Below are 22,469 nucleotides of genomic sequence, written 5' to 3'. Positions count from 1 at the left end.
CCAGAAAACCCTGACGAGTGTACCTACGAAACCATGCCACCTGCATCACAACGGCCAACATGAAGTGCATTCTCAGCAGCTGGGACACATCATATCTGAGAACCTTTCAGTGCGTTAAGTAATCAGTAACTGCGCTGTGATGATGAGTCTCGTTCTTCCTCCTCGGACGTTTGGAAAATCTTCTTCTGTCCGTCTGAATCTCTGCAGAGTAAATGGAAGTGCACGATGGCTCGGTGAGTTCAGGCTGTGACACTTGAACAGTGTTTCCATAGTTCGGCTGTGAGAGATTTTCTTGTTTGTGTCATTTTAGTGTGACAGACGCAGCTGTTCACATTCCTGCTCGTTCATTTCTCAGTGATCTGAATCTGCTGCCTGTTGACCTCAGACTGTGTTTACACTTCAATGCACTTTCAGAACTGCATCAGGAGTCAGCTCTGTTCTGACTGATCCACAAATAATGAAGGAATAAACCGCTGTGTGTTGTGTTGCTGACGGTCTGTCCTGTTGTTGTTGTCCTGCAGAGTTAGTCTGACTCGTCTCTGCGCGTGAGTACTCTAACGCGTTACTTTGATTCATAGGTAACGCTGTAACAGATTACTTTTAATTGATGGAACGTTGTACAAATTGACTTAATTGATGGTAACGTTGTAACAGATTACTTTTAATTGATGGTAACGTTGTAACAAATTACTTTTAATTGATGGTAACGTTGTAACAGATTACTTTAATTGATGGTAACAGCTGTAACAAATTACTTTTAATTGGATGGTAAAAGTTTGTAACAATTACTTTTAATTGATGGTAACGTTGTAACAGATTACTTTTAATTGATGGTAACGCTGTAACAGATTACTTTTAATTGATGGTAACGTTGTAACAGATTACTTTTAATTGATGGTAACGTTGTTACTTTTAATTGATGGTAACGCTGTAACAGATTACTTTTAATTGATGGGTAAGCGTTTGTACTTTGTATTGATTAAAACGCGGTACAGATTACTTTAATTGATGGTAACGCTGTAACAGATTACTTTTAATTGATGGTAACGTTGTAACAGTTTACTTTTAATTGATGGTAACGTTGTAACAGATTACTTTTAATTGATGGTAACGCTGTAACAGATTACTTTTAATTGATGGTAACGCTGTAACAGATTACTTTTAATTGATGGTAACGCTGTAACCTAACAAACTTCTACTTAACTACTTAAAAGCCGCTTGTTTCAAATCTTATTCTGACCTGTTTTAATGTTGTATTCTTATAATTTGATACTTTATGATTCTTTTTGTTTGTTTCTGTTATTTTCTGTCTACTCTCATTTACTGTGAGGTGACAGAAATAAAATGTATTATTATTATTATTATTAAAACTACTTTCCAAAGTAACTATACCCAACACTGGTAACTATATACATATTAAAAAGATATAAATCATATATCTTCCTCACACATATTTATAATATTTTACAAAACCCTTTCATATTTGTTGTGTTATTATATTACATTATATCTGAGCTGCACTGTGAGGAAAGCGGAACAAAACAAAACAAAGCTTGTTTCCTCCGTGCTCGCTTCAGCGTCGGTCACTAATGCGTGCAGCACCAGGTGTGTGTACAGGTGTGTGTACAGGTGTGTACAGGTGTTGTACAGGTGTGTACAGGTGTGTGTACAGGTGTGTACAGGTGTGTGGTGGGTGTGGAGGGTCCTTAAGCAGGGTGGGGGGTGGAGTGAGGGTTTACTGTACAGTCCTCAGGTGTGCATGGGGGTGCTGTACATGCAGTCAGAGGTAGTAGATGGGGGAGGAGGCCAAAGTCGGGCGAGTTGAAAAGTCACATTCAGGGAGAGGTGGTGTGACGACACAGAGACAGAGCAGCACTGTACTAGTACTGTAAATAGTAATAAGGTAGATTTTAATTAGAATGCCAAGCTTAATCATTAAGTGTGGATATTTTATAATAGGAAAATGCAATTTTGAAAAATAGGCCATGTTTACAGGGATTGTTTGGGGTCATTAAGTGGGCCACCCTAATTGTTTAGGCGGGCCGGATGTGGGCCGCGGGCCGTAGTTTGGAGACCTCTGCTTTAGAACATTGTGTCATCTCGTCTTAGTCGAGGGAAAAAAGACTCGTTGATGAACATACTTCATCTCATCTGACCTAATTAACACTAATTAACACTGGTCGTCTGCATACATTGTGATGTTGATGTTCTGCTACGTCAGCGCGTCAGCTTGAATAGAAACTTTTCATAATAAAACACATTCATACAGAAGAAGATGATTCATAAAGACCGACACCCACTCCCACAAAACAACCCCAGACACGAAATGTTTTAAATGTAGCTCTGTGCGCTGGGATCGTCCTGGTGGAGGGACGGCGCGGCGAACCGTGACCTCCAGGAGCGAAACTCAGCCAACGTTTTCATATTAATGACGCGGCGGGTGGGAATAGACTCTGTGAAAGCTTTGTGATAACCGGTTATTACACACACACACACACACACACACACACACACACACACACTCTCTCGTCTCTTTTGTGTTTTCAGGCGACAAAACTTGTTTTTAGCGTTGGCGCTCCATTTTCTCAGCAAGTCCACTTTTTCTCTGTTTTACTTTGATTCAGTTAAAAAGCAAAAAAATTGCTCTCAACTATTCTCCCGCTGTGGTAACTGTGTTCAGCTGTACTCGAGTATTTGTTCTGATTACATTACTAATCGTTCTGGACAGCAAAACGAGGAGGCATCACATAAAGTTTTTTAACTCATCTTAAAGGTCCGGTGTGTGTGTGTGTGGCAACTAGTGACACCTAGTGGTGAAGTTGTAGATTGCAACCAACTGAATACTCTGCCGCGTCTCAGCCTCGCCTCCCAAACAAGAAGAAGAGTATTATTATTCAAGTCCTGCAAAGAAACACTCAAATAAATCTTAGACACCGGACCTTTAACGTCAGACCTGAGATGTAAACATACAGACCTTTAAAGGGTTAAAAGACAAACATAAATATAATTAATATTTGATAATTGTAGTTTGAAAAGATTGACTCGTTTAAAGTGGAAAAACAATATGAATATATAATATTTGCACAGCAGTTTTTGGGTTATAAATGTCTTCGTCATGTGTGATGATGTTAGTGCGCATAACAATGAGACGGGAACAATCCATGAAATAATCATAACGTGCTCTGAAAGTTCAACATCTGAATAAAACATGTTTATTACAGATTTATGGCTCAGCTGCAGCTTCAGGGCGACCCGAGGTCTCGCCCCTGAAGACCCCCAGCTCCTCCTCAAATGATAATAACTTCAGTGACTCCTGGAATTTAAATGTTCCAGGCGTTCCTGGAAATCCTGACGACCTCCTCACCTGTGTGTGAGCTCCACGCTCAGGTGAACGTCCGAGGGGAGTGAAAGTCTGTCGACATGTGAGAACTCGTCTTATGTTGTGTGCCACGTGTGAAATAACAACTACAGCCTGGACTCTATAGACTTTATATATATATATATTTAAGGTGTATAAATGTCGACTGTGGCAGTGATCTGCATGAAGATCCACTCTCCTCTCTGGAGGAAGATCAGCTTTGCTGAAGTGAGTCGTGGTTAACGGAATAAAAAACCGTTGTCACAGTCCGTTACTCGGTAATTGTTAGCTGTCAGTCATTGTCTCCGTCTTTCAGCTCACAAACAGAAGCCGAGGCAGAGAATCACTGTGATTCAGGATAATGGCTCCGTGTCATCAGGCCAACAGACGGTTCAGACTCTCTTCTGTCAGTCAGCATAATGACTCCTTACTTCATTTCTCTGCAGTTTAACTTTCAAAAGTTTGAAAGTTTTCATCCTGTAACGATGCTGAACTGACCTGTGATCAGCTGACCCACTCTGACCTGTGATCAGGTGATCCACACTGACCTGTGATCAGGTGACCCACACTGACCTGTGATCAGGTGACCCACACTGACCTGTGATCAGTGAACGTGTCTTGTCATTCGTACGTCTGTTCTCACACTATGTAAACTTGGGCTCGGGTCGGGAGAAGTACGTAACGCTTTACGGCACTAAGTCACACAGCAGCAACTATTTCACTGGTTCTGGTGATGAAACTGGATCATATTTTATGGAGGAAATGTTTTCTGGTTTTCCCTCTGATGTCCTCCGGCTGCTCCGCCTCAACTCTCTGTGATTTACAGAGTTTATGATGGACAGTGAAGTAACCTGCTGACAGCTGTAGCTGCTGTTAGCTCATGTTAGCTCAGTCTATTAGCTGCTGTTAGCCCATGTTAGCTCAGTCTGTTAGCTCGCTGTAGCTCAGTCTGTTCGCTCATGTTTCAGGCTGTTAGCTGCTGTTAGTCATGTTAGCTCATGTTAGCTCAGTCTGTTAGTGCTGTTAGCTCATGTTAGCTCAGTCTGTTAGCTCATGTTAGCTCAGCTGTTAGCTCATGTAGCTCAGTCTGTTAGCTCAGTCTGTTAGCTCATGTTAGCTCAGTGTTTAGCTCCGTTGTCAGTCTGTTAGCTGCTGTTTAGCTCATGTTAGCTAGTCTGTTGTTTAGTCATGTTAGCTCAGTCTGTTAGTCATTGTTAGCTCAGTTTGTTAGCTGCTGTTTAGCTCAGTCTGTTAGCTGCTGTAGGGCTCATTGTTAGCTGCTGTTAGCCATGTTAGCCAGTCTGTTAGCTCATGTTAGCTCAGTCTGTTAGCTGCTGTTAGCTCAGTCTGTTAGCTGCTGTTAGCCATGTTAGCTCAGTCTGTTAGCTGCTGTTAGCTCAGTCTGTTAGCTGCTGTTAGCTCAGGGGGAGTGTTAGTGTGTTCGTGGTGTTTTGGAGGTTTACAGAGAAAATGCTGACGGGGAGCAGAGCCGTTGTCGTGCCAGAACCGGAGCTGGGCTCTTCCATGGACATAATGCTGCAGAGCACGGAGGGTTCGTTAAAGGTTTTTGACGAGTTGTGACAGTTTCATAAACTTCAGGCCTGTGAAATGTTTCATGCAGTGTGAGAATATTTTCTGTCATGTGAGATAACGTGTTGAAGAGAAGCTAATTAACAGACTTCAGAAGAGCGTCGCTCTGTTCTGTCAAAGCTCTTTGTTCCTCGTTGTTCCTCAGCCTGCAGCTCTCTGCCCACGGCTTCCACGGCTACAGCTTTCTGTTTGTGAGCAACCTGGAGAGTTACGTCACATCCCAACTGGAGACATCTGCTGTGATTTGTCAGCTTGTTAAATTTGGATTTGCATTTTTGCATGTTTAATAAAGGAGAAACAGTTTATGGATGATGAACACTGGCAACACTCTGAGAGTTATGACGGGAGAATAAACATCCACCACCAGGAGCTGCTGGGAAACTCTGCCAAAGTTGTCAAAGCTGCTGGCAGAGGAAGTTTGTGCAAAAGGCTTCAGGTATCTTCACGTGACCAGAACCGGAGCTCGGCAGCCTCTATGGACATGATGGCAGAGGAGAAGAGAGTGAAGAGGACGCTGACGGAGGAAGCTAAGAAGAGAAAAGGAGAGAGTGAGCGAGCAAGAAGCAGCTGTAGCTGCTGTTAGCTCATGTTAGCTCAGTTTGTTAGCTGCTGTTAGCGCAGTCTGTTAGCTGCTGTTAGCTCAGTCTGTTAGCTGCTGTTAGCTCATGTTAGCTCAGTCTGTTAGCTGCTGTTAGCTCATGTTAGCTCAGTCTGTTAGCTGCTGTTAGCTCATGTTAGCTCAGACGGGTACCCGTCGCTCTGAGCTCACCGCCAAGCTGACGAACTGAGTGTTTGTACCAACAGAAGGAAGAGGAGGTAACCAGGCTCAGCAGCTTCTATGGACATGATGGCAGAGGAGAAGAGAGTGAAGAGGACGCTGACGGAGGAAGCTAAGAAGAGAAAAGGAGAGAGTGAGCGAGCAAGAAGCCGCCGGACAAGAGTAAATGTGGGACTGACTTTTAGTGGTTGGTGAGAGCTTGGTGAAATAAAAGGCTGAAAGACAGACGCCGAGCTGGGCTGACTGCTGCTGGACTAGGCAGTGATATCAGCTGCTGCTGGGTCTGGTTCTGGTTCTGGGCTGACTGCTGCTGGACTAGGCAGTGAGATCAGCTGCTGTCGTCTCCTTCAGCACCATCTGGTTCTCCGCTGCCTCCGCCAAAGAACATGGGTAGACTGCAGAGCATCCTTCGCTCGTCGAGGAGGTGATCGGCTGCAATCTGTTATTACCAAACCAAATGCTGACTCAGAGAAGCAGAGAAATAAACTGTAGTTGAGTTTAACACTGAGGAGTGAAGTGGAACCGGCACACTGATGGGAAAAGTGAGGGCTCTGCAGAAAATGACTGCAGTTTGTCTAATGACACGTTCAGAAGCAAAGAAAGGCTTCAGATGAACTTCAGCCTTGTTCCATTTCTTTGGTTAAAATGAAGTTTTCGGCCTGTTTCTGCACTGATGGCAGAGTTAGTCATTATGAGGCGTTCAGGGTCTGAAATACGACGCCTGCCCGAGTGGAGGAGTTCAAGTATCCGGCACATTGGTGCAGTGTCTGCAGTACCGGCGCCGCTGTACTGAATCCAAGCTCTCGATCTTCCAGTCCATCTTGGTTCCAACCTTCACCTCTGGTCATGAGCTTTGGGTAGTGATTGAAAGAATGAGATGGCGGATACAAGCAGTTGAAACAAGCTTCCTCCACCAGGTGGCTGGGATGATCCGGATCTGCCTGGGTGCCTCCAACCGGGGCAGACCCAGAACCTGGCATCTAGCCTGAGAACGCCTCGGGATCCTCCAGGAGGAGCTGGGATGTGTTGCTGGGTCGGCGGACGTCCGGACGGAGTAGAGCCGCTGCTCTTTCACATGGTGGTTCAACATCCGAACAGGATCCTCCTGGGCGCCTTCCTTTGGAGCCGTTTCGACGCCACGCGTGTCCAAACTTTAGACTTTGATGGATTCAAGAGCCACCTCTCGTCAAGGCTGTACATCTATTCAAGTCATTCGAGCTTTGTATTCAAAGCATTCGCCACACCGTGTCAGGGATTATTCTCTGCATTCATTCCTCAGATCCAATTTAACTTTGAGTTCTGAAGAGCTCAGCTGACAGTCAATACAGACACTGAAGCAGCCGCCACATTTTACAGTCGAACGCACAAAATAAATGTCATGTTAGTAAGAGAAGGTCCGAGGTCAAAGCCGCTCGACAAAGAGCGTGAAATGCTCTCCACCTGAGCCGGATGCTGATCACAGAAACTCATTATTTCTTCTGGGTCCTCTTTGATGATTAAACTCTGAGGTCAGGAGCCTCTTTGGGTTTTAATGTTCTCTCTCGTTCTTTTGTGAAGACGCACAGAGAGAAACACGCGATGATCAATACTCGCTCACGGCTTTTAATTCAACTCCGGCTGTCCCCGTCACCGAGCAGGCTGCATGTTTGTGACCAGAACACATTAAAGGTCTGAGCGTCAGTCGATATGTCCCTGTAAGATCTGTTGAATCTCTTGCTCGATTTCACGGTGTTTGGATCAGAACAACAGAATAAAAAAAAAGCAGGGCTTTAATTGTTTGGTCTCTAAAGTGTAAAGGTGACGAGGTCTTCCGTTCAACCGGGAATGAAACTCTCTTCAGCTTCGTGTTAATGGCGATCAATCAGTAAATCCTGCTGGAAACCTGATGGACCTCTTCTTTGTTAAGAAAACGTTCCTATCTTATAAAGTGATCGCTTCAATTTACAGCCGCGCTCGGTTAAACTCAGTAACGAGCTCATCAAAACAACGAACGAAGAAGAAGAGACGGAGACGAGTCGGGATTTTAAAACATGGAAACACATTTTATTACAAGACTTGAACAAAAGTTTGAACTTTTCAGACGTCGGATTTTGTGTCCAACGACCAAAAAGGCAGAAACATTCATCTTTAAACTGGTGGATGGCGCCGGTTCTGCAGTCTTCGGTCTTGGTTCTCGAGTTCGGCAACTGTGTCTGATACTCAACCTCCACCCAAAGAGTTTGGTGGATACGCACTCTGGTCTTGGTCCTGACTTCGTCTCGGTGAACTGACCCCTCCTGTTTCTGATCTGATCTCGTCTAATCTTTGTTAATTTGTCGTTGTTTTGAGTTGAAGTTGGATTTTTGGGGCACAGAAACGTTTCGATGTCTTCGCTGTGAGAACTGGAGGCGGCGCAGGAATCCACAGATCCTCAGAGGTCACGTCTCCTCTCAGCCATCGGCAGCTGATTGGTCGACCCAGTCCCAGACGTGGACGGAGCCGTCGGAGGCCGCGGACAGCAGCGTCCGAGACCGCTCAGGATGCCAGACGTGGGAGGTCACGAAGACGGGGACGCCGTCGTCGGACTGCGAGGACACTGCATGACCACGATGCTCGAACAGCGGACGGACTTCCTCAGGCTCCGCCCTCCAGACTGAGGTGTCGTAGATCTGAACCGCTCCGCTGAAACCTGGAGGAGGTAGGAAACAAATGATTACTTCATCGAATGACAGTTTATTACGAGGGTTGGAGTTGCTGAATATCACAAACATTAAAGATCCAGTGAGCGAGATTTAGTGGCATCTAGTGGTGAGGCTGCAGATTGCAACCACCTGAACCAGTCGGTGCTGATCCAGTAGAGGAAAGCTGAACTAACCCGACACTGCGATACAGTCGTCCAGCGACGGAGCCCACGACACTCTGACGTCGTCCACGTTGCAGCAACGTGTTTGGACGTCCAGCTGAGCTCGACTCACGGCGCCTCCCGGCTTCCTCAGGTCCGAAATCACAGCTAGTCCGGACGAGGAGAGTCTGACGATCCTGCAGCTGGACGGATCCAAACAGGACGGACCCGCCGAGACGTCTGTCCACCAGGTGACGGATTCACCCGAAGGCGGAGGCGAAAGCTGAGGAGCGTCAGACGTCCGAGTGTCGGCGACATGAACGTTCCCGTTAGAGCAGCCGACGACGAAGACGGCATCGGTCACGAAATGGAGGGAACCGACCGGATCTGCCGAGTCCGACTCTGCTGGGACGAAAACAACACACGAGGAGTCAGACGTCGAGTTCTGACTTCGACTCTTTGAAGCTGAACGTGACGGATCGCGGAGGGTTACCCAGTTTATACACAGGCTGTCCTGAGGTCAGCTCGCTCAGCTGGACATCGCCGCTCTGAGCGCCGTGAAGAACTCGCGGCCGCGACGAGAGTCGAGCTGCGACCCGGCTGCCTCCCTCTGAGACGCTCCGCCTCCCCTTCACACTTCCTGTTTGCCTGATCACGTCTGTCATTGGACGATGAGACATTCATTCAGTTTCACTGGAACTACTTCTTCAGTTCGAAGAGACAAAGACGTGAATTCTTCAGAACATCACGGAGCGTGACAGACACTCAACACGTCTTCAGGTCTCGGGTCTTAAATTAAACTCACCGCTGTCGTCTCCTCCGAGGTCCCAGACCTGCAGGTCCGAGCTCAGCCCGTCGTTGGTAACGACACACCTGAAAGCAGCAGCAGCACGTTAACTCAAATGAATATTCAAATTAAGTCACATTAATCTTCTCTGTGCTGCACTCTGATCCGACACACCGTGACTCACATACAGAACACCAGTCAGACACCATCTGATCTTAAAGAGCTCATAGTATTAGAACACTGCGCTCCTGGTGGTTCCTTGTGGTTCCTATAGTCTCCAAAAGTGGAACGGGACCCAGAGCCTTCAGCAGAACCAGCTCCCAGTTCTGGTTCTGGAGGAAGATACGTGTCACTCACTAACTTCCATTTTCCTGCCTTCTTGTCTCGCAGGTTGTGGTGGATCGATCGATGACGTCCAATACTTTTATTATCATCCTCATTAAATTACAAATAGTCAGATTTCTATTTTAATTATAGTTTTTATTACGAACGATTGCTGCTCTGCGTCTTTGTCTCTCTGAGCTCACAGCAGACGTGATTCTGCCTCTTAAAGAAGTTTTTGTTGTTTGCTCACGGTGAGAACTGTCGTTATATAAAGAGCGTTTTTCTTCCTGTTTGTTTTGTTTGTGTGTCACTGAATCTGAAGCTTCTCGCTGTGACATCAACGTTAACGAGTTCATTAATGCAGAAATCAAACTAAACAAAGAAACTCACCGTGTTCCTGGGACGTGTCTGAGACGGCGAACGGGACCGTCTGTGAAGCCGCCGTGGACAACTTTGAAATCCCGTTCTGCACAGAGACCCTGAACACAACACACACACACACACACACACACACACACACACACACACACAGAGGATGATCTGGATGTCGTATTCATAAAATCAAACCACGACGTTTGGACTGATCTGACGTTTCTCACCTTGTTTTCGTCAGCGAAGAGTTTCAGCGGCAAACGCAGCTCCAGAATTTCATTTTTAGACGAACTGTATCCGGCGACACACACGGCTGGAAACACGACACACACAGTCTGTCATTAAAATTAGGATTACACTGCTATTCAGAGGTTTTAAATCATACGATGTGTGTGTGCGTTCCTCTTTATTACATGTCTTGAGGACACTTCCCTTTATTAATGTTCAAGGTAAAGTTCAGGTTGATGTATGAACAGACAGGAGACATTTAGATTATGCTGAATTGGAGAAAGTTAGAGCTCCTCGAGGAGCCTTTTCTCTGTGACCACTTCTGTGTGTTGCACTGTTAAACGCTCCTTCTTGTACAAGAATAATAAATTCAGCTTAAACTTTGATACTTTGAACCCAGTCCTCCTTATTTAAGGGTTCTTCTTTAAAAATTCCCGTAACACTGTCGCTGCAGAGCGGCGCCGTGAACGTCCGTTACAACGAAACCAACTGACTCACTCTTCCCTGACGTCCACTCGATGACCCGTGTCGGATGTTCCAGCTGATACACGTGAAGGTCTTTGTACCTGGAGTGAACAAGCAGGTGAAGTTCACGAGTTAATTAGAGATTCAGAGATAAATAAGAAATATTTTTACATATGAATCCTGACGAAACTCTTCAACACATGGCGGGAATTCAGGTAGAAGGTAATGAGAAGATTCTTCAGGACAGCAGCGATCGTGTCCAACATATTCAGATAAATGCTGGACAGGCTGTGGGACACAAACTGTAACCACCTTGTACTCTTGTAATTTGATACTTTATGGTTCTTTTTGTTTGTTTCTGTTATTTGCTGGGTGACAGCACGGCGCCTATGAAATAAAATGTATTATTATTATTATTATGTAATTACTCATTATGTGTGTGTTGCTGTTATTTAACACGTTCAACCTGAAGCATGAACTCTTGAGCTCTCACAGGTAACCTGAAGACAGACACAGGTGAAGTGTTCGTTAAAACATCCACATAATAATCCCACTGACATGTTGCTCATCAGTGAAGTCTGTGTTCACATTATTGATATACTATATCAATAATTACTATATATATAGTTATTATATAGATAGATAGTATATATATAGATATATACTTTTAGACTATTTCTTTAATTTTACACCAGACTCCTTAATAAAAATCCAATATTTAACATTTAATCTCTCATAAACAATCACACACATGCGACATATAAAACATGAATGACTTTCTTAAATCAGCAGCATCAGCTCTTTAATTCGGCTCACAGTGATCACCATGACACGTCTCTATAAATCTGTTAATTAGCGTTAATTGGTGTTAATTCAAAGTTTACAACAAAACAGAAAACGTGGCTTTGGCTTGAGATAATTTCAAAATAAAAGCCGCTGAGCACGTGTTGTTGTTGTTGTTAGAGAAATTAATTTACACGTGAGGACAGATTAAAAACTTCCACGTTTCCGTTTTCAAGTTTAAACACGTCTCACGTCTTCAGGGACTCGATGAACCAGTCCTCTAACACGTCCTCAGACTGCTGCATGTCCTGCATGTCCTCCGTGTCCTGCATGTCCTGCATGTCCTCCGTGTCCTGCATGTCCTCCGTGTCCAACACGTGAGTCTGTTGTTGTCTCCTCCTTCTTCCTCTTCCGTTTCTTTGCGGGTCATTCAGCCCTTGGACCGAGTCACGCCGCCCCCTGCCGGACAGCCGCGTTACAGCATCTTCATAACCGGTGATGTGTCGTTCGTGAACGAGTCGGTTCACGGAGCCGGCTCCGCGTGCGTGAGCCGTTGAGTGATCGCGGACAGTTTGAAAACACAAAGACCTCACAGACACATGAGGACTGCGCTTCAACAACAGTCAATAAACCTTTAAAACTTTAATAAAAAGGTGTTTCTATCTGCTTTGTGGTTCCACAAGCGAGTCAGTGCATTCATTGGGCGCTTTCAGTTAGAGTTAGAAGTGCCTGTAAACGCAATGAAAGCAATTTGTGTACACATACAAATCATAAGTCCAAACAGTTAATTTGGCTGAATTATTAAAGGTATATGTAGCACCCTGTTACCTTTGTTTTATGAGGGTCTTGTGTTTTCCTGTGTCCTTGAACATCTCTTGTCGTGGTTTGTTGTTTGTTTGGGTGTTCAGGTGTCAATCTGTTTTTCTTTCTATTATAGATGAACGTGGTTAATCGGGGGCAGGATTAGGAGAAATGGAGGGAAAACGAGAGAAGCGAGGGCTTAGTGCTGTTCTGAAGTTCAGAAAATATTGTTTGTTATTTTATTTCTTTAATTGAAAACATCGAGGGTTTATGATCGTCTGGACTCTGGAAGTTTTGGGTGTGATCGCTGTACAGGCGCACAAACTGAAGCCTCAGGTGGACAGTCTGGGATTTCATCAGCCGCCACTGGTTAGTGAGTTTGAATGAAACAAACAACGTTTCGATCCTTTGTGAATATATGAAATCTCCAGGAAGATCCTGCAAATGAGTTCTAACTGTGCGGCAGCATTTATGGTAGAATAACTAAAATAAACCTGAGTGTTTTCGCATTTTATTTGAGTTCATGTTGAATAAATGTTCCCCTATTTATTTATTTATTTATTTATTTTCATTAGATCTGTGTGTGTAATAATTATTTATTTTGCTAATTGGGTAATAATTGTGATTTGTATTGAAAAGAAGGTGGTGATATAAATATAAATATATATATTATATCTGTAAAACACTTACAGATTTCATTTTTTAGTAGACTCCTGCTATTACACCTCCCATGCTAAAATGTTTCAAAGGCAATTGAGGTATGTATAATTATTCTGTATCAAATTAGAACCGAGTGGGCCGACTCTTTTCGGTGAGCTGAGTCAAATGATCTGACTCCCTATAAAGAGCCGAACTTCCCATCACCACTTTTTTTTATATATATAGAAACTTTATTAATCACACTGAACCTGAAATGACTTCTCCACATTTAACCCGCTAATATCAGGAGAGTCCAAACTTCTTTTAAAGAGGGTCAGATTTGACAATGTGAAGACGCCCAAACTGACATTTTAACATGAAAAAAAATTACCAATAAAAGTTACAAACAAATGTTTTAACAATTTTAATTTCATTGTCATAATTATCATTTTTTAAATGACAGCGTAACCAAATCTAAACCAATCAGGCGTAAACAAATCTAACAGTTCTTCTTTCTGTCACATCTGGAGTCAGATCACAGAATAAACTCTATGAACACGTCAAACTGGATGAAGCTGATAAATCTGAACCTCATGTTCATTTTAAACATGACTTATAATGATTAATACAAAGTCTGTTAACATTTAAGTTTTAAACGTTTCACTCTGTCTCTTCTCTTTAACAAAATCATTCATGAAGTCATATTTAGTGTCACATCTGCAGATATATAACAGCAGCAGTTTGTCCTTAAAGGTTCAAAAGCTTCATTTCGTCAACCAAAAAAAATGTGACAATCCTACCAGGCCATAAATGATTTATTATAAAAATGAAGCTGAGGGCAGCATGAAATCTGACCATGATTGGCCCCTAGGCCGGACTTTGGACATCCCTGGCTTATATTCAAATGTGAACAATCAGACTTTACTGTATTGTCTCTATTGTACTAGAGGACAGATGGTGTGAAGATACTAGTGTGTAGAGCAGTGAACGTCAACTGACGGCCCGGGCCAGAGCTTCCCATCTGGCCCCCAGAATATTCCTGTATTCAGGTATAGCCTAGTGAAGAGGACAAAGTATGTTTCTACATTTTTCTTAAAGTGAAATGAAACAAACGCCCTCAGAAAAGTAGCTTGTGCCAAAGCCCGCCTCCAATCAAAAATGACTTTTTATTGTTGCTTTATTGTTTCACCTCTGTCCTTTCTTCTGCCGCACAATAGCGCACTGTTGCAGTGCCTCAATAAAACCCGTCAACATAACAGAGAAGAGCATTGTAAGTGCAAGCTTTGCACATCAGCAAAGATACAAACAACAAATAAAAGCGTCAGGCTGTCAGTTATTAGAAATGTTACTCTTTACATCAAATCAAAGCAGCCTGTGATCCAACAAAAAAAGTACAAAGTAAAAGAAAATCACAAGACTGAAATAGTCCCGTTTGGTTAATGGGAGAAGTGACATTTCCCCTCCGGCACTCTCTTTTTACCATCAGGCTTGGCAGCTGTTATGCCTGCCTTATGCGCCTGCAGTCCTAGTTCATGTTTCACAGCTTCACAGGTGTGTGTTGATCCGAACATGGTGAGCTCACACATGTCCAATGTCCTCAGTGTGTCATCTCTGGGGGACGAGCCACCCAAAGGGCGCTCAAGCTTTCAGCACCACGGAGAGCAGCCTTCATGTCACCATCAGTTCACTGTGATTGGTCGCCTCGTCCGGCGGCTTCACCTTCCCCAGGTTAGCAGCTGACATCCTCGTGAATATGAAGACTGAAATATCGCTTTCGCCCCCTAGTGACTCGCTACCATACAGGTAATATGAGTCTGTTAGCACTGACAAAGGCTAAAAAATAACACGCATTTCAAAGGCAAATTGATATATGAAATAATTACTGAGGCATCTGGCCCTGATAGTGTCGGCTGAGGAGAATTCTGGTCCTTGGACAAGTGTAGTTGATGACCCCTGGTGTAGAGGAACTCCTGCTACAAGTTAAAGTACAAAAGAGTAAGAATACTCAAAGTACCAAAATTAAAAGTACTCATGCAGAATCATCATTTTACATGAAACAATCACAGGGTTGTAGTTTGTGTTTTAGACACTCTTACCCAGAAACTCCACCGGGCACAGCTGGACTGTTTTGGTCCGACCTGCACGCGACTTTAAACCCCATCGGGAGCGTTTCAGAAGCGTTGAGGTCAGGTGTGAACAACAGTTGTTGACACCTGAATATAATGCAGAGTTAGGTTCTGTTTTTATTTGCTAATACAGCTTGTATGTTGGTCAGCACTTAACTGTACTAATGAACTAATGAATACTAATAATATACTTTAAACCTCCGTAAGGTTTTCAATGTTAACATTAAAATGAAACTTTTCTCTTTTACAGTGGAAAAGGTCTGTTTATTCTTCCATCAGTTGTATTTAACATAACCATGATTTTGTTAACGTAACTAGCCATTCTTTTCATCATTAATTAATCTGTCAATTATTTTCTCAATTAAAGCTCCATTGTGTAACTTTTCCATCATGAACTAACAGATGTTCATGTTGATGTACGTAACGCTTTACGGCACTACCAACTTTTTCACTGATTTTGGTGAAACTGGATCATGTTTTATGGAGAAAATGTTTATTTCATTTTGAACAAGTGAGTTCTATGAAAATTCACCCTCAGGTCAGTTTTCTCATTCACACCAGACCTCAGCGATGTCATTCACAGATGTTGTTATCTCTGCCCTGTTTATTTGAGGGCTGTAAATGAAGACACAAAGTTCAGGATTACACCGATACTCACCTTCCTGGAATAAAAGATAGAAATCCCCTTGTTATTTTGCTCCATATATTTCCTTGTTCCCTCCCCATCAGAGCTGCACTTTGAAAATGGGCGTAATCTACATGCAGTAAAGTGCCGAAACAGATCAGAGCAGAGCTCAAACAAGTTTCAGCTCCAATGAAGGGAAAATGCAACATACAGAACCGGTATGACTTTTCTTCTTCTTGAGGAAATATCAATACACTGCAGCCAGTATTCTTGTTTTCATTGAACAGAGATCATGAATACGTGCTTTGTTATCTTGAGATGATACGATAATTAATCCGTTATCTTTGGAAAGCTAAAGGTCACATGTGTTTATTGCTTAATAATAATAATTATCATAAATCAGAAGTGGCATCCAGATAAGTGGGAGAAGACGAGACTAGACGAGGAGTGTCATAGCAGAGTGCATGGATGGTGTATTATACAGTACTGGTAAAGAATCTTCTCATTCAATGTTTTCTTCATTTTTATTCTCTAGGTTGTAGAACAACACTGAAGACACCAAAACTATGAAATACCTCTCATGGAATCATGAGGTAAACAAAGTATGTTTCATATTTTAGATTGTTTTGCTTTGATGACACCTTTACATACATGGCATTCTCTCAATGACCTCCATGAGGTAATCAAGTTCTTTACAGCTACAAGCATCAGAAATCAACAATTAACAGCACCTCAGATTAGAGTCCACATAAATGTTTCACGGTGTTCAAGTAGCACACACACCTCAACATCAACTATTTAGAGCAGACTGTGTGAATCAGGCCTTCATGGTCTGAATTACTGCAAAGAAAACACAACTGAAGAAGTCCAGCAAGAAGAGAATTGCTTGGGGTTGCCCAGAGTGAGAGGCGCCAACCCTATGTGACTGGTTGTGGGAAGGGTCTGTCTGTGGTGTGTGCTTATGCACCAAATGGCAGATCAGAGTACCCAACCTTCCTGGAGTCTAGGTAGGGTCCTAGAAGGGATTCCATCTGGCGACTCAATAGTTCTGTTGGGGAACTTCAATGTTCATGTGGGTTATGACGAAGTCACCTGGAAGGTAGTGATTGAGAAGAATGGTCTGTTTGATCTGAACCCGATCTGTGCTTGTCATAGATTAGCCAGAACAAACACAATCTTCCAGCATAAGGTTGTTCACTACTAGTACTTGGTGTACTTGGTACCAGAAAACTTTAGGGCGCAGGTCGATGATCGACTTCATGGTCGTGTCATCAGATCTGCGGCTGTATGTCTTGGACAGTCAGGAGAAGGGAGGAGCAGAGCTATCAACTGATCACCACCTGGTAATGAGGTGGATCTGATGGTGGTGGAGAAGGCTGGACGGACCTGGTAAACCCAAACATTTACCAGGGTGAACTTCTTGCGCATCCTGGGGGAGGTTGAGACATAGAATCCCAGTGGGCCATGGTCACAACCTCCATTGTTGAGGTGGCTGCAAGGAGTTCATCAGAAGATCATCAGTGCCAGTCGTGATGGCAACCTAATAACCTGCTGGTAGACACCAGCGGTGAAGGAGGCCCGTCAAGCAGAAGATGGAAGCCTTTCAGTCTTTGTTGGGCTTGCTGGGTTTCCTTTAAAGGTGTTCTGGGAACGTTCAACTGGGAGGAGATCCGGGGCAGACCCAGAACCCCTGGAGGGATTACACAAAATATCTTACTTGGGAACTCCTTGGGATCCCAGAGGAGATGGAGAACTTGCTTGGGAGAATGATGTCTGGAATAGCCAGCTAAACCTGCTTCAACCCAACCCTGGATAAGTGGAAGAAGATGGATGGATGGATGGATGGATGGATGGATGGATGGATGGAGGGATGGATGGAGAACAAAAACTGAGAGAGATTAGAGAAAACAGTGAAGAAGTAAATAACAAGTAAAAACAAAGATGTAAAGAAGAAAATATGATGTGAACTGTGAACTGTTACATCATATTATCTATTATAACATGGCAGGGGTCAGTGAACACATCATACACTTCCTTATCACTCAATAAAAAACCTTTTCCAGTCAGTGTTTAGCTGTTAGATGTTTTGGGATTAATATTACTGCTTTAACATGAAACTGAACAGAATTTGAGAAAGAGTCGAAGAAAATATGGAGTCATAAGAAGAGTCTGAGGAGTCGAGAAGTATTTTACGACTAAAACTTCAAATGTGGGGCAAAGTTTATCTGAGACTTGACTGTAAAAGATCAGATTTACAATGCTGCTCCTCTAACTGGAATGAATGGCAGCATGATAACCCCTTTGCTCCATGTGTTTCCTTGTTCCCTCCCCTTAGAATCTGCACTTTGAATATGGGTGTAACCAACAGAGCGAGAGCAGAGAGACCTCATTCACTGTCAAAGCACGTTTAGATCAGAGCTCAAACTAGTTTCAGCTTTGAGGAAACTCACAGTCGTGACACTGAGAGGAGAAATGGACCAGAATGAAGTTCAACTGGACCGGGAAACCTTCTCTTGTCTGATCTGTCTGGATCTACTGAAGGATCCAGTGACTACTTCCTGTGGACACAGCTACTGCATGAACTGTATCAAAAGCTACTTGGATGATGAGGATGAGAAGAGAATCCACAGCTGCCCTCAGTGTAGGCAGACCTTCACACAGCACAAGACAAACATGTTAGCAGCTTTAGTGGAGGAACTGAAGAAGACTGGACTCCAAGCTGCTCCTGCTGATCACTGCTATGCTGGACCTGAAGATGTGGCCTGTGATGTCTGCACTGGGAGAAAACTGAAAGCTCTGAAGTCCTGTCTGGTCTGTCTGGCCTCTTACTGTGAGAAACACCTTCAGCCTCATCATGATGCAGCTCCATTAAAGAAACACAAGCTGGTGGAGCCCTCCAAGAAGCTCCAGGAGAACATCTGCTCTCGTCATGCTGAGGTGATGAAGATGTTCTGCCGTACTGATCAGCAGTGTATCTGTTATCTCTGCCCTGTGGATGAACATAAAGGCCACGACACAGTCTCAGCTGCAGCAGAAAGGACTGAGAGGCAGAGAGAGCTCGAGGTGAGTCGACTAAACATCCAGCAGAGAATCCAGGACAGAGAGAAAGATGTGAAGGAGCTCCAACAGGAGGTGGAGGCTATCAATGGCTCTGCTGATAAAGCAGTGGAGGACAGTGAGAAGATCTTCACTGAGCTGATCCGTCTCATGGAGAAAAGAAGGTCTGATGTGAAGCAGCAGGTCAGATCCCAGCAGGAAACTGAAGTGAGTCGAGTCAAAGATCTTCAGGAGAAGCTGGAGCAGGAGATCACTGAGCTGAAGAGGAAAGACGCTGAGCTGGAGAAGCTCTCACACACAGAGGACCACAACCAGTTTCTACACAACTACCCCTCACTGTCACGACTCAGCCAATCTACAGACTCATCCAGCATCAATATCCGTCCTCTGAGGGACTTTGAGGATGTGACAGCTGCTGTGTCAGAGCTCAGAGATAAACTACAGGACGTTCTGAGGGACCAACGGACAAACATCTCACTGACAGACACTGAAGTCCATGTTTCACTGTCAGGACCAGAACCAGAGCCCAAGACCAGAGCTGAGTTCTTAAAATATTCACGTGAACTCACACTGGATCCAAACACAGCAAACACACAGCTGTTATTATCTGAGGGGAACAGAAAAGTGACATTAATGAAACAACCTCAGTCTTATTCTAGTCACCCAGACAGATTCACTTATTGGGATCAGGTCCTGAGTAGAGAGAGTCTGACTGGACGTTGTTACTGGGAGGTGGAGTGGAGAGGAGGAGTTCATGTAGCAGTCACATACAAGAATATTATCAGAGCAGGGAGCTCAGATGAATGTGGATTTGGATACAATGACAAATCTTGGATGTTACATTGTGACACAAACAGTTATAACTTTTGGTACAACAAAGTCCGCACTCCCGTCTCAGGTCCTCAGTCCTCCAGAGTTGGAGTGTACCTGGATCACAGTGCAGGTATTCTGTCCTTCTACAGCGTCTCTGAAACCATGACTCTCCTCCACAGAGTCCAGACCACGTTCACTCAGCCTCTCTATGCTGGACTTTATATTTATTCTGGAATCACTGCTGAGTTGTGTGAAGTCAAATAGACAGAAGTCATTTAAGGGTTAAATTCTGTCTTTCCTTTCTTAGAGAACCAATATGTAAACTATTTACTGTATTAAATCCTAAAATGACAATGCTGTGTCATCACAGATTAAGTAGGTACGGTACAGTACAGTACAAGTACAGGCAGTGCTTCTTTTTTTGAAACTTGCTGGATGTGTGTGATCCGGTCTGATCCCCGTGTAGTGCTCCAGGTTGCCAGAAGTAAAACGTACTACAGCCGTAGAAGTAAACTAATGATGTGCGTCAGTGCAGTTAACGTTAGATCGTCCCTGTCTGTTTAATCTCATGGATGCTGTAAGATTCTGTTGTTGGAATTTGCACCACAGTACCAATTTTAACGCCTAGATGACAAGTAAAGTTACATTCTGTTCCTTTAAGCTTTTCTTTTTTGTTTTGTTTCCATCATTGTTGCTGACAGCTGATTGTTGTGGCATTTCTTCACCTGTCAATCAAACACTGTGGGCGGTACTTTGCCCTCTTCTCATTGGTCGTTGTGTAAATGTTTGAGTTTCTTTAGGTGGCGCTCCTTCCTGTGTCTGTTTAGCCATGGAGGCTATCACTGCTCATGATGACTTTAGTTTGTATGATCAGAATCAATAAGGAGATGATTCATTCTTTTCTTGTACATATGTGAGATTCAATGAAGAAACAACATTTAGTTTGTATGATCAGAATCAATAAGGAGATGAACAAACTGAAGGTTTGCATCATGAATAAACAAACATGAACAGTCTTTTCTTGTCTTCATTCCAGGGTCCAGTTTCTGTCTCTTGCTGCTTGCAACATTTTGATTGTGCACTTAAGATTTATTACAAAGACGTAACAACTTAACCTGTGTACTCTTTTTAATATTGACCTTCACTCTAATGATCCTCTGCTGTGTGATACCTTCTTTACAACATAAACAACTGATAAGACGTTTCTTCTTCTTGAGGAAATATCAATGCACTGCAGCCAGTATTCTTGTTTTCATTGAACAGAGATCATGAATACGTGCTTTGTTATCTTGAGATGATACAATAATTAATCCGTTATCTTGGGGAAGCTAAAGGTCACATGCGTTTATTGCTTAATAATAATAATTATCATAAATCAGGAGTGTCATAGCAGAGTGCATGGATGGTGTATTATACAGTACTGGTAAAGAATCTTCTCATTCAATGTTTTCTTCATTTTTATTCTCTAGGTTGTAGAACAACACTGAAGACACCAAAACTATGAAATACCTCTCATGGAATCATGAGGTAAACAAAGTATGTTTCATATTTTAGATTGTTTTGCTTTGATGACACCTTTACATACATGGCATTCTCTCAATGACCTCCATGAGGTAATCACCTGGACTGGTGTTCAAGAAATGGGTGTGGCTTGTTAAAAGTTAATTAGTGGAATTTCTTGCCCTTTTAATGCATTTGAGACTATCAGTTATTCAAAGGTAGTGTCGGAATACAGGAAATAGCTTTGTTAAACTACTGTATGAATCCATATTATGGCAAGAACTACTCAACTGAGTAAAGAGAAACAACAGTCATTGGTCATCATTGATCAAAAGCAACATGACATAGAAATTGGTATATACAGAATTTAGCACGCCCAGTTTTTAAAGTGTAAATATGGACAGTTTGGTTTCCATCATGAATAAACAAAGACGAACAGAGTCTTTTCTTCTTGTCTTTATTCCAGGCTCTCATACAAAGCTGATGGACAAAATGTCAAACTAATATGAGAGTATAACAAACGGTACAAACAAATGGACACGAAGCAGATTTTGTTGATAACACAAAGGACTGTAAACGGCGTGCAACATCATCGCGACATCTACAAGAAACCGATAAGGAGCGGAAACTTTCTAGCTCATTGAGAAACATTGAGAGACTGCTAATGCTTTGTTTCCTGCTCACCTGAGTTAGCCGGTTAAAAAGCTGATTCCTGCTGAATTAAATTTGGTGATAAAGTTGGTAACTTTTGGTGATGTGATGATTTAAAAAAAATAATGTCACTAAAAATTGTGTATTTATGGGTTTTAGAAGATGTTAAAAAGACTGCATAATGTAACATTAAAAAGCTGTGGTAATAATTATCTATAAAATATGGATAAAATGCACTGTTAAAAATATTTTATTAAAATGCTTTGGGAAATGCACTGATGCACTGAAATTTTTGCAATTTTTATGAATGTGTATTTTTCTGTATTTCTTTGACTGCTTTGATTTGAATAGCATAATAATTTATTTTCTGTGTTTATTTTATTTAAAGGGTTTTCACCTGATTGCTGGCTAATTACTAATCACAAGGAAAGTGATCTGTTAAATTCTTGGCACCTGGAAAATAAAGAGAGAGTGAAAGGAATCTCGGCCTGAAGCAACGAGTGAAATCAAGCTACATGTTTGACTCAACTTGACAGTGAAAAACCAGGAGACCGGGATACTGGAAGCCAGGAAAAGAAATCTGAGATCCCAAGCTGAAAAAGCAGGAGCAAGAATCTGGAATCCTGGCAAGAAAGAAATACAAGTTAAAAGCAACATAAAATCATCATTCCGAAGCTGTACCTAATGTTCATCTGTGAACAACATGGTTGACAAATCAGTCGAACAACTCAAGGTGGAGAGAACGACCGCC

At 42.9% G+C, this 22,469-nt stretch overlaps 2 protein-coding genes across 3 annotated transcripts; one reads left to right on the top strand and one right to left on the bottom strand.

The window, feature by feature from the left end:
- Positions 1-7,696: 7,696 nt before the first annotated feature.
- On the bottom strand, positions 7,697-11,952 carry wdr73 (WD repeat domain 73). 2 transcript variants are annotated; one of them, XM_027275367.1, is made up of 8 exons: positions 11,759-11,952; positions 10,757-10,824; positions 10,258-10,343; positions 10,049-10,137; positions 9,353-9,420; positions 9,041-9,205; positions 8,581-8,952; positions 7,697-8,394 (listed from the first exon to the last, which is right to left on the bottom strand). In XM_027275367.1, the coding sequence occupies exons 1-8, from the start codon at positions 11,863-11,865 to the stop codon at positions 8,156-8,158; spliced, it is 1,194 nt and encodes a 397-aa protein (XP_027131168.1). In that variant the 5' UTR covers positions 11,866-11,952; the 3' UTR covers positions 7,697-8,155. The 2 variants fall into 2 exon arrangements, with proteins under 2 accessions (XP_027131168.1, XP_027131169.1); XM_027275368.1 differs by having other exon boundaries at positions 8,581-8,949.
- A 3,609-nt stretch (positions 11,953-15,561) lies between these two features.
- Positions 15,562-20,325, top strand: LOC109141846 (tripartite motif-containing protein 16). Its single transcript, XM_019273761.2, has 2 exons — positions 15,562-15,915; positions 16,233-20,325. Exon 2 carries the CDS (start codon positions 18,170-18,172, stop codon positions 19,829-19,831), a length of 1,662 nt encoding a protein of 553 aa, XP_019129306.2. The 5' UTR covers positions 15,562-15,915; positions 16,233-18,169; the 3' UTR covers positions 19,832-20,325.
- The last annotated feature ends 2,144 nt before the right edge of the window (positions 20,326-22,469 follow it).

The sequence above is a fragment of the Larimichthys crocea genome, unplaced genomic scaffold (assembly GCF_000972845.2).
Source record: "Larimichthys crocea isolate SSNF unplaced genomic scaffold, L_crocea_2.0 scaffold107, whole genome shotgun sequence".
NCBI classification, from domain to species: domain Eukaryota; kingdom Metazoa; phylum Chordata; class Actinopteri; family Sciaenidae; genus Larimichthys; species Larimichthys crocea.
The sequence above is the reverse complement of the archived record's forward strand: the minus strand, read 5'-3'. Positions and strand labels throughout refer to the sequence as shown.